At 39.0% G+C, this 11,789-nt stretch overlaps 2 protein-coding genes across 3 annotated transcripts; one reads left to right on the top strand and one right to left on the bottom strand.

Moving 5' to 3' along the window:
- Positions 1-1,104: 1,104 nt before the first annotated feature.
- fkbp14 (FKBP prolyl isomerase 14) lies at positions 1,105-2,632 on the bottom strand. 2 transcript variants are annotated; one of them, XM_026183482.1, is made up of 4 exons: positions 2,436-2,632; positions 1,814-1,965; positions 1,592-1,719; positions 1,105-1,505 (listed from the first exon to the last, which is right to left on the bottom strand). In XM_026183482.1, the coding sequence occupies exons 1-4, from the start codon at positions 2,570-2,572 to the stop codon at positions 1,347-1,349; spliced, it is 576 nt and encodes a 191-aa protein (XP_026039267.1). In that variant the 5' UTR covers positions 2,573-2,632; the 3' UTR covers positions 1,105-1,346. The 2 variants fall into 2 exon arrangements, with proteins under 2 accessions (XP_026039267.1, XP_026039265.1); XM_026183480.1 differs by having other exon boundaries at positions 2,217-2,503.
- A 113-nt stretch (positions 2,633-2,745) lies between these two features.
- plekha8 (pleckstrin homology domain containing, family A (phosphoinositide binding specific) member 8) lies at positions 2,746-9,971 on the top strand. Its single transcript, XM_026183473.1, has 13 exons — positions 2,746-2,960; positions 3,375-3,491; positions 3,605-3,760; positions 3,917-4,038; positions 4,247-4,405; positions 4,525-4,565; positions 4,779-4,897; positions 5,621-5,948; positions 6,745-6,830; positions 7,907-7,965; positions 8,298-8,499; positions 8,586-8,647; positions 8,750-9,971. The coding sequence occupies exons 1-13, from the start codon at positions 2,921-2,923 to the stop codon at positions 8,945-8,947; spliced, it is 1,689 nt and encodes a 562-aa protein (XP_026039258.1). The 5' UTR covers positions 2,746-2,920; the 3' UTR covers positions 8,948-9,971.
- The last annotated feature ends 1,818 nt before the right edge of the window (positions 9,972-11,789 follow it).

Genomic DNA, 11,789 nt, shown 5'->3' with positions numbered 1-11,789 from the left:
CTCACCACATGGAATATTTATATCCATCATTATAAGTGGCTCAAACTGCATTGCAACTGTCTGATGATTTTCTCTCGACAGTAAGCAGTGCTATATGGGACTGTACTGCTGCATTCTCATTTGGGTAATTAGGCAGCCAACATAGAAACTCAGGGAGAACGCTGGCTTTGTTATTTGGAGAGATTAAAGAGTTGCAAGCGTTCAAGAAAACAAAAGAAGGACAAGAGTGCCCTCTATTGACTGCTGAACAAACACACAGAAGAAAATACAGACATATACTCACGGGCCTCTACACCAGTTCACCTACTCATTAACACAAACATCTAATTGGCCAGTCACATGGTAGAATTTCAACATGTTCAACACGACCTGCTGAAGTTCAAACTGAGCATCAGAAGGAGGAAGAAAAGTGATTTAAGTTACTTCTTACACAGCGTGGTTTGGCGCTAGATGGCCTGGCCTGAGTATTTCAGAAACTGCTGATTTACTGAGATTTTCCTGCACAGCCATCTCTAGGGTTCACAGAGGATTATTGAACAAACAAATAAATAAAAACATCCAGTGAGTGGCAGTTTCCTGGATGAAAATGTCTTGTTGATGACAGAACAGAAGTCAGAGTGAGAATGGACAGACTGCTTTGAGCTCATAGAAATCCCGAAACAATTCAAATAACCCCTTATTACAACCCAGGTATGTGCAAGATACAAAATGAATCCAATACTGAATGCAAAACAAGTTGAACCTCATTGCAGATGGTCTACAGAAGCAAAAAAACCGCACCAGGTGCCACTCCTGTTAGCTGAAAACGAGAAGTTGAGGCTATAATTTGCATAGGTTCACAAAAATTGGACGATAGAAGATTAGAAAAACGTTGCCTGGTCTGATGAGTGTTGATTGTTTTGTGGCATTCATACATTATAGGCTATACCTTGCATCAACAGATCAGGTTGTTTTCTTAATAATACAATAAAGCCTTGTTTAAACACCACAGCCTACCATTATCATGCTTTTATGACTAGAATGTGCCATTTTCCTGATGGCTACTTCCAGCTATGTCACAATATACTTTTTCGGGGCATTAATTATAAACGTAGTAAAGATAAATTAACAAAGATTTTTTTTATTTTCAAAATAATAGTTTAATGAATCCAGAACAGTGACCTAAATGCATTTGTGGTGGCATTTTCAGTGTATGTACAATAGAAATATAAATTAAAAAGTCCTTTTAATATAAAATAACACGACATCGAGCTGATATTTTCAAGTTCAGTCACAAAAATATGAGAGTGGAGTTCAAATAGTGTGAAAATATTATTTTAAAAAACTGATAAAAAAAAAAAAGTCTTTTACAGTTCATCGTGCTGGTAGGTGAACTCCCTGGCAGATATAAACCCATCTTTATCTTCATCCTCGTTTTTGAAGATGTCATCCACCATAACTTCATGATGTGTGTCGTTGGGTGAGTAGCCATGTTTCTCAAATTCCTTCTTCAAGTACTCTTTTACCTGAAAGGTGTGGAGAGAAAATAGTAATGACAAAATAGATAGCCAGATAGCCAGGCAGACAGATCGCAAGCTAGCTAGCCAGATACCTCCAGTCTGGAGAGCTTCCAGTCATCATTTAGATCCATATCCCGGAAAGATTCGTGTGACCTGGGCCCATTTCGAATCTCCATGAGTTCAATGTCAAAAATGAGGGTGCTGCCTGGAGGAATTTTCCCTGTAAACCAATAAAAATGTCCAAGTGACAGAGATGTTACAGTGGAACGTTTTGTTTTGTTTTTTCTGTATGTGTTGCACATAGTTTGTGTTACCTTTTCCTTCCTTGCCATATGCCAGCGATGGAGGTACAGTCAGCTTCCTGCGCTCCCCTGTGCACATGTTCTGCAGACCCTTATCCCAACCCTTGAGCACCTCTCGGATCCCCAGGGTAAGCCACACAGGGTTTTTATCCCCATGTTTGCGGCTATCAGGAGTCAAAAAGAGACATGCAGTCAATATCCGGATGCCATACAGAGGACTGATATGCCAAATGTAAGTGGAATGAGGGTTAAGTGAGTGCCAGCCAACTATGTGAGGATATAAGTGTTGAGTTTGACTGTACAGCTGCACAAACGCAGAAATATGAGATGCTGCACATGTTCAGCGGCGTACAGTTTTAATAAGCAGTTGAGACTAAAGTATATGCAATACATGCATCACTGTTACATTTATTACCTGGAATGAAACATGGTGCCATTACTCTCCAGAAATCCCTCGTAATGAACAAGAAGCATGTCTCCGTTTTTTGACTTGCGGTGACACATGAAGGGTTTGTGTATCACCTCAATTTTCACTTCGGGCTCGGGCAGTTTTCCCCCAGTGACCAACACAAACAGTGATGCCAATAACGAGCAGAGAGAAAACAAGATCATACTTATAGATAACAGCACTTACTCATGAGAAGTGGATGAGATAACTTCAATTTCACTCTCTCTTTCTACAGAATTTAAAATAAAGACATGTAAAGAATGCCATACGTGGCACCCAACTTCTGCGACGGACCCACTGTTGAGCTGTCTGCCCTCCTCCATCTGCAATTGGATAGCGTCATTCCTAAGCCCCGCCCTTTCTTTAGAATCTCTTCTTTCATTGATGCTTCCATGTGCCAATCACTACAATCCACACCTAGGCTACTTAAACCCATATGACGAAGGAGGGGGGCGGGGGTGTGGTGAAGAAAGGCGATAGTAACGCTCAGGATCGGCTAGTGGCAGATTCACGAAAAAGTTTACGCACTTTTATCGACGTAGTTGGAATGCAAAGCGGTGGACGTTACTCCGAAAATCACACTCGGGCCCAATGGAGTCGCTACAGTCAGCTGGGCATCACGTCCTGTTGTGATAAACAAGTAATGAACGGGGAAAACATGCAATTAAATAATGGAAGGAATGCTGTATAAGTGGACCAATTACATAAGTGGTAGGTTAACACTAAAGTCTTTGCGTGCTTTCCGTTGTAGAGCTCGTTTTGAGGCTGCTAGCTAGCATGACAGCGAGTTTGTGACGTTAAAACGGACGAGCTACCGTTAGCTGCCCGCCAGCTTTGGTAGCGTATTGACCACTAGCATTCCTATCTTTGATAAATTAGCTGTTCAGTGAATTAGAGTTGAGCCGTTACGTCAGTCTTAGCTAGCAGCGCTCGGTCATGTCCACCACCTGTCGTTATAATCTGACTTCACAACCAATTAGTTGTTGCTAACATAACTTAAGACTCGTCAAGTTCACGAAGCTGGGTAACGCTGTATGTTGATGACTTTTCTAATGCTAAAAACTAAGTGCAGTTTACAGTAATGCCACAGCATTGATTCACTTATTTTTCCCATACGCTTTATAGGTTGGCAGCCTCGCTGGTTTGTGCTTCATGGAGGAACTTTGTCCTACTATGACTCTCAAGAAGATGCCTGGAAAGGGTGCAAGGGCAGCATTAAAATTTCCGTTTGTGAAATCCAAGGTCGGTGTGCTCCACTTTACTCTGTGCACGGTTTAACCAGAGCAAGCATCCTTTGGGTGCAGTACTGACAGGCATGTTCCCTTGCTTGCTGCTGTTTTTTTTTTTTTTTTTAGTTCATTCCTCTGACTCTACACGAGTTGACCTGACCATACCAGGAGAGCAGTACTTTTACCTCAGAGCCATCAATGCAGCAGAAAGGCAGAAATGGCTGGTGGCGCTGGGAACAGCCAAAGCTTGCCTTACAGACAACCGAACCAAGAGAGAAAAAGGTATTTGGATACTTTACAAGATACTGTTGCAAGTAAAAACAGGGTAAAAGCGTTTAGACCTGGAATAGTACAGACCATACTTACATACAAGTGTTGTAAGGCATTTGCACGACTTCTCAAACTCTGATCTGCTGTCTGTGTGCACAATGAATACAGAGCTTCAGGAGAATACAGAGGCGCTGAAAACTAAGATGTCAGAACTCAGATTGTACTGTGACCTTCTCCTCCAACAAGTAAACAAGATCAAGGAGAATGATGAGCTAGGAGACACACCAGAGGTAAGGTTAAAGTTTGGATGAGCTGATGAAATGTGATATGCTGCTGTTAGTGTGAAACTGCAGTATAGAGTAGCTAGTTTGCAGTTGCTATGTACGTATTAATAGACAAGAAACAGTTGTTGTATACGTCTTGAATCTTTTGGCTTGGATTTCAGCAGATTTCGTTAGCAATCTACACCCAACATGTATGTTTGTGTTTCCTTCTCAGATGGGTCTAGACACTGGGAATATGGTGAAGTCTACATGCACGACTTTCCTTAAGACTCTAGAGGAATGCATGCAGATAGCAAATCGTACTTTCACTACAGATTTGGCAACACAGAGTCCACCAGGAACTCCTCCAGTAGCACCCATCAAACCTCAGAAGGTATACTTCTCTCACCAGCTCTGTGTGGGCAAGCTAGTATAATTGCTCTGGGATTGTTTTCCAAAAATCAAAATATGCGTAGTCACCCAGTGTTTGTCTGTGTTGTGCTGTCTCCACAGATTAAACACAGCCATCATTTAAATCAGAACCTTGGAGAAAAGTAGGTGGCTTCTCTTACTGTATTGAATGATTTTATCGCTCATGAAGTGCCACGTAGGTGCTAAAGGTAGCACAGAGCAAAGAGATGTTCAAACAAAAATACAGTTTCAAAAGGTTTCTGTTGATATTCTGCCATTGTTGTTGCATTTTGTCAAGGGCATAATTTCTGTCCCAGCTTTTTAGAATTGACACATTGTCCTGAAACATATTACAGGTGGAAAGATTTGTCCGAAACCTCAGGAGAAACAATTGCACATGACAGCCAGACCCTTGACTCCGGGCCAGAGGGACCAGATGAGCCAGGCAGACCAGAAAACCAATCTTCTCCATCAGGTAGGTCAGGTTGCCAGCCACTCGCTTTTCTTGCTGGGGAAGTTCCTGAACTAAAAACCATTACCGCATTCCACAAAGGAAAGACTACACAGCACTCAAGGGCCCTGGTTGTTGTTTGTGTATTCTATGAACTGAAGTGAATAGATTATTGTCTTTTAGTGAGTACAGTGATGGATGACTTGTTCCATTATTACATTTCCCTTAGCAGTGACAAAGCCTTTACACAAAGGGGCCATTGCTGAGAAATAAGACTAGTCTTTTCATACTTTATTACTTTGATTGGGATCTATATAGTAAGTCAATGGAGATGCAGAGGTTTTTAATGTTTATTTTCTTATATTGTATTTTAATGTAGCATAAGAAAATAAATTAATATATGCAATATAGCATTTAAAAAGATAGCTGTCTCTTTGTGAGTGCTCGTATTTCTTCATATTGTCATCTCAGCTATACAGCTCTGGCTCTGGGTGCAGCTGCTTCACCCACCTGCTATTCAAATCTTCTATTTGCAAGCATCAGCCAATAAGAAGAAAGTTGTCTTACAGGGAGAGATGAGGAACCTAAAATGGCTTGAGTTGCTGTACCAACTGTGAATTTGTGATGCTACTGGAGTAGCTTTCTCAGGGTCATAGGTCGTGTTTAATAAAAAAAAATGTGTAGACACTAGACTGATTTTTGACAGTCTAATTTGCAAAAAGACTCATGCATCGTTGTTTCATGCAGACACTGAAACAGCCAGCAGCTCAGAAGTCCACAAGGATCAAGTTAATCCTAGCTTACCTACTACCCAGACCACCCCTGAGATTGAACACTATGACCAGCCAGCAGAGGGGGATGACGAGAGTGAAGATGATGAACAAAAGCAGATAGGACAAGAGCAGATGGACAAAGTGGACCAAAGTCAGACGCATGACAACAACAATGGGGACGTGAAGGATTTTCGACTTCAGCACCAAGAAGAGGGTGAAGAAGAAGGCGAGATTCCCAGAAAGTCAACTGAGTCAGAAGACACAGAGCAGGTGGAAACATTCTTCAGCACAATGAGTCACAGGTATGAAAATGCCACTCAGGAAGCTCACATCCCTTAGGACACTTTACTTACTGTGGGAATTTAAGTATACAATTGTCTGTGATATTTCACTGCTGCAGTATTAAACTCATTTAATTTATATGTATAGTATATTTGTAACTAAGGCTCTGCGCTTGTGCTGTATCTTCTGACTAGACTGCACAGTGACTTAGTTTGTTAATAATAATAGTGCTGCAGTATTGCACAGAATAGTTTAATAACAAGTTTGAAAAAGTCAGTTTTTAAGATCTTACAGTCAAGTGTTTTATATCAGTGTGTTCTCTCTTGATCACATGACACAGAGAGGCCCTCGTCTGATATTTGGGTTTGTAAACCTGTTTTGTTAACTTTTCTTTCTTTTTCAAATACTTTTTTTTTTTTTTTTTTAAGATTCTGAGAGTGTAATCGAACATGTGGCTAGAGTGTGATTTACATCTGTACTGTTTGAGGTGAATGTTATTGTAATGCAGGAATCAAACAAAGGGAAAGATTAGTGAAAACCACCGCTCTTTTAAGTTTTAGATGAAGTAGTCTTGGGTACTTTTGTCAGAGTTGCATGATGTTTTGTGTGACTTGTCTCTCTGGCTTGGTTTTGAAATGTATGCTCCTCTAATTAGTGTGGATGTTGATTAAGCATCCACAGTATTGTTCTTCTAATCTTTATTATCATGTTTTCTTTCTGTTTGCTTTTGGTCAAATAAAAACTGATATGGGATAGCTTCCCTCTAATATATTCTGCTGTTTGAATCTATTCTACTTCTTGTTTTTTGTTTTTTAGATTTAGTGATATAAGACTGGATGACGACAATGGTATCCCTACACAAGAGTTTTTGGACTCATGCTATGCAATAGTACCTGTATTAGGTAGGCCGGTTACTTTAAGCCTCTCTTCATCTTTATCTGACACCCTGTTCCTAATTCTCATGGTTCCCATTTGCATTTCTTGTAATCTCAGCATTTTTAACTCCGATAAAGAAAAAAAAGACAATCACTTTCATTTGCTGTTTTCCCCCTCTTTTATGTACATGTTCTGTCCTTCATAATCTTTGCAATTAATGAGGTGGCAGCTTTCTATCACAGGTTCTTCATCACACTTTTCCTTCATATCTCTGTTACTTTCTTTTTGCACATGTATGTCTGTCTTTAGTTGTTCTTTGTAGCCCAAAATAATATCATATGACAAGGTTAATCATAAGAATTAGGTCATGCACATTTTTGTGCTGTGTGCACACTTTGTTACTCACAGTGTATTACGTCATGATAAAAAGGCGCCATTCACAGAATTACAAAGTGAAGAAGTGCAAGACCTGAGTAACATGGAGCCAAAAACATTGTTTTTTTGTTTTGTTTTATAAAAAGGGTCTGCCTTGTTTGTCAGAGTTATTCCTGTGTTAACAAATACCAAGGCTGAAGTAGGATTATTAGGAATTATCTTTAAACAACAGCTTTCAATTAGCACACATGTAAGAGGTCAAAGGGAATGTTAGTCTGTATTTCACATGAACTGACATCAGTAAAGGTTACTTACAGTGAGCTGTTTTCTAAAGTTAAAATTACTTATAAGAGAGAAACTTGATGTATGTAATGGTTGTCTATAGATAAACACATAAAACATCTCAATAAGCTTAAATTTGTATCTGAACTAACGTGACCTCTTAGCTAAAGCCTATTCCCAGCTTTGTTTGAAAGTTTACAGCCCACAGTGATGGTAACCTATTTTTGTCTGTGTGTGTCCTATACTTAATACAGTCCAGTAGGTCTTAGAGTGCACCGTAATCCCTCATTTCAGTGTTATATTTAGTTTAAATCTGAAGGACATCTAAGCAGCCTGTTATTACTTAAAAACATCAAAACATTGTGCACTCAAAGTAGGACACAAGTTGAGAATCTGTGCTTCAGAACCAGCAAAAAAAAAGTTATCATAGATTCTCTCTTCTCAGACAAACTGGGATCCACAGTGTTTGCACCAGTTAAAATGGATTTTGTCGGAAACATAAAGGTAAGAGCACATGATTTTGGTTAATCGAAGGAATAACAGTGAAGTTGGTCTTTAAAAGTTGCTCTGAATTATTCAATCACATTTTCAAAACTGCATTAAAGAGTAGAGTCCAATCAGTCATACAGTTTGTCAATAATGAGGTATTTATTTCATTCCCCTTTTTTGTTTAGCTTTAGTGTTCTGTCCATTTCTTGTTAATATTTTTTGTCAACAAGCATATTTAACTATATACTGTGTATTAAATATTCATTAATTGCAGTTAGTCGTTGAAAGTCAGAACAGTCTACCAGAGTAGAGAGTACTATGTCACAGTGTCTCGTGTTCTGTTGTAGAAAATTCACCAGAAGCTGAGGTCAGACCCTGAGAGCTTTTCTACACTACAGTCTATTGTGCTGCATGAAGTAGAGACAGATGTTGCCCAGGTGCGCAATTCTGCAACAGAGGCTCTGCTGTGGCTCAGACGAGGGCTGAAGTTCCTCAAGGAGTTTCTGTCAGAAGTCAACGCTGGAGAGCAAGACATCCAGGGAGCACTAAGTAATGCATTTCTGTTTTACAATACATCTTAACATAAGTTCAAACACGTAAAAGTGTTGAATTGTTCCTTCTTTTCTTTCACCCAGACAACGCTTATGGGAAGACTCTTCGGCAGTACCACGGGTGGGTTGTCCGTGGTGTATTTGCTGTAGGTATTTTTATTTTTTTACCCAGTCCAGTATTAATACCTTCTGAGTATATTTATTCTTTGTGTGACAAGTACTTGACTTTTTTTTTTCCCCCCCCCCAGTTGGCGCTCAGAGCTTCCCCGTCTTATCAAAGTTTCACAGCTGCTTTAGTGTCAAGAGAAGGTGACAAGCTGAAGAGCGATTTTATCAACGGCATGCACAGGGATCTGGGAGTGTATCTGCCTGCCATGGAGAAGCAGCTGGCCATTCTTGATGCATTATATGAAGAATACAACCTTGAGTCTGATGAGGTGGTGTGAAATAAGAACAAGAGATGCTCACGGTTCAGAGAAGAACAGAGCCCCTCTGAATGGGCAGAGTAGTGGCTAACTGCTGGAAGAAAGGTGTACAAAGTAGTGTGAGACTGTCTCGTGTCATTTTGAGACGTTTCAGTAGTTTTTAAACTCTACAGCAGGAGAGGTTTTGGTATGAAGAGGGTGTTCATGTGTGTACTTACGACCCGAGAAGGGTTTAACTGAGCAGTACAATTAATTAAGGTTGGTTTGAGGAGATTTAAATTCCAAGTCTTGTTCCAGAGACCGGTGACAGCGAAGGTGTTTCTAATCTGATTATGCAGACTCCAACCATAATTATTCATTGTGACATTTGTTTCTGGTTGTTGCTGTATTGTGGCTTAAGGCGTACTCTACATGCTTTAAGGTATTTAAGCACAGGGTATTTGGTTCTGGTCAGTTCCTTGTAAAATTGTTTGATTCCCTTTGAATTGATCAGTATGATCAATATGAAACTATTATCAATGTTGTTTTTTTTCTTCTTGGCTTCAGTGAGATACGATGATGCTTCCAACTAGCACAAAGCACTATTTTTTTTTTATTTTTTTTTTTTTAGCAAAAAAAAAAAAAAAAAGCAAAAACTATTCCCAAAATGTGTCTTAAGTATGTGATTGAATTACGTACTAAGCTAACTTTTAGTCAGTTATATAAATATTTTCCTGTATTTACTATAAAAGCTTAGTAAACATTACTATGTGTATATATTTTTCCCTGAAAATGAATTCAGATTGTGCAGTTTGACAATGGATTTGTTGTGTTTTACATAATGTCATTGTGAGCTGTTGCTCAAAGTTTCCAAGTGGACCAAAAAGGAACTGTCATGTGAATGGCTTTAGCCTCTGCTGCCTACAGTAACTGAAAACAAGAAAGGAAACCGCATAGCTGTTAAAAATATTGACAACTGCTGTTCATGTGGACATCTGCACAAACCTATGCATTTTTACAATGTCTATTTATTATACCATAAGTTATAAAGTTCACATTAATGACATGAATTGTTCTGTCCAACTTTTGTGTGAATGTATGGACATTTGTATTCATAAGGCATGCTTTTTACTGCATGTTTGGTGTATTTAGCAACAGGTGCCAGGCCAAGGGCTTGAAGTGAGTAAATGAGTAATCCTAAAAGTGGTAGTTACAGAACAGTAACCATTTTCAGCTTATCGTCCATGCTATTGTACATACCATTGTTAAGTGTTGTTACCAGGTGTACTTAATATTTTATTGATGTCCAATTAGTGAAATGATCAGTAAGACTGCTCTTGCAGGCTGGGTTAACATTTGACTGCAAATTCACTGAGCCATTTGAAAAAAACATAACAAAAAAGCAGGAAAATTATCTTAGGGCTTTAAAAAGAAGCTTACCGGATAGTATTTTCAACTTTATTATTGTTATTTTTATTTTAAGAATGCAAACACTTAAAAACTCCTGTACAGTAAATAAGTCATTTGCAGTAGGTTTACATCACAGGTGTGCAATAGGCTTATTTCTGATGAGTTTTAATATTAATCCTTTAGATATTCTGTTGTAATATTACAACAAATAATTGTTTTTTCTATGGATGTAAATAAGATGCTATTTGATTTTTTGCAAAATAAACATAATTAAGTTGCAGTTTGTCTTCTGTCATGCTGAAGTTAAATATGCTACCATGTGGTTTACGTGCCTAGAGGTAAAGGCTCTTTACTTACTGTGCCAACTATACACTCACTGTCCGTTTATTAGGTGCACCTGTTAGTGCAGATGACCTGCTGAAGTGACTTGATTTAAGTGACTTTGAGCGTGGCATGGCTGTTGGTACCAGATCAGAAACTGCTGAACTACTATGACTTCCAATGAATTTCCTATTTTGCATGACCATTTCTGGGGTTTACAGGGAATGATCTGAAAAAGGCAAAGACGATAGAAGATTGGAAAAATGTTGCTTGGTCAGATGAATGCCACTTCTTTTGTGAAATTCACATGGTAGAGTCCCTTGGATGTTTATTTTGCATGAAAGCATGCATCTATTCTCCCTTCCAATGGTCATGGCAGGTGGTGGTGGTGTAATGATGTCGGTACACTTTGGGCATGTTAGCATTGTTTCTGACCATGTCCATCCCTTTATAACCACAGTGTACCTAACATCCGATGGCTACTTCCAGCAGAATAATGTCCCATGCTACAAAGCTTAAATGAACTCAAACTGGTTTCTTGAACATAACAGTGAGTACACTGTACTCAAACGGCCTTCACAGTCACCAGATCTCAACGCAGTAGAGCATCTTCAGCAACATCAGTTCGCACAGAGCTTGGGAAGAAGGCATTGTCCTTTTCTGCCCTGTCTTCATGCAGTACATTGCAGAAGCTCTCTCAGTTGATTTCACTTGCAGACTTTAAAAGACATACAAATGTTTTTATGAAATCATCTCTGGGAACTTGTTCAGGTTTTAATATGACTGTGTATGTTATACATATTTAGCCATTTTATTGCTTTTTTATTGTTGTAATTTTAATATGTTTGTCTGGAGCAGGTCTCTTGGAAGTGAGACACTCAGTCTCAAAGGCTAAATTAAAAAAAAATCTTTTGGGGTGTTTGGCATAAAAGGAGATTCTCATCACTGATGTACAGCTGGTAAATCTGCAGCAACTCAGTGATGCTATTATCAATTTTGACCAAAAGATTTTGGTCAAATTTTTGAAGGCAAAATAATTTCCAACCCAGTGTTTTCAATATGTGCCTAACACAGTGACTGTTGAGTGCAAATAAGAAACAGATAGTAAATAGTTTGTCGTAACAACTGTGGTACCAATCTTAAATAATACTTC

This window comes from Astatotilapia calliptera, chromosome 11 (genome assembly GCF_900246225.1).
Source record: "Astatotilapia calliptera chromosome 11, fAstCal1.2, whole genome shotgun sequence".
Taxonomy (NCBI): Eukaryota; Metazoa; Chordata; class Actinopteri; order Cichliformes; family Cichlidae; genus Astatotilapia; species Astatotilapia calliptera.
This window is presented reverse-complemented; position numbering and strand designations above follow the sequence as displayed.

Excerpts from the sequence above, each read along its gene's own strand:
- plekha8 (XM_026183473.1), top strand. The coding sequence starts at position 2,921 with ATGGAAGGAATGCTGTATAAGTGGACCAATTACATAAGTG. Across the intron at positions 4,039-4,246 it reads AGCTAGGAGACACACCAGAG|ATGGGTCTAGACACTGGGAA; the intron begins GTAAGGTTAAAG and ends TTTCCTTCTCAG. Across the intron at positions 4,406-4,524 it reads CACCCATCAAACCTCAGAAG|ATTAAACACAGCCATCATTT; the intron begins GTATACTTCTCT and ends CTGTCTCCACAG.
- fkbp14 (XM_026183480.1), bottom strand. The coding sequence starts at position 2,413 with ATGATCTTGTTTTCTCTCTGCTCGTTATTGGCATCACTGTTTGTGTTG. Across the intron at positions 1,966-2,216 it reads GGCACCATGTTTCATTCCAG|CCGCAAACATGGGGATAAAA; the intron begins GTAATAAATGTA and ends GACTCCTGATAG. Across the intron at positions 1,506-1,591 it reads GGAAGCTCTCCAGACTGGAG|GTAAAAGAGTACTTGAAGAA; the intron begins GTATCTGGCTAG and ends CACACCTTTCAG.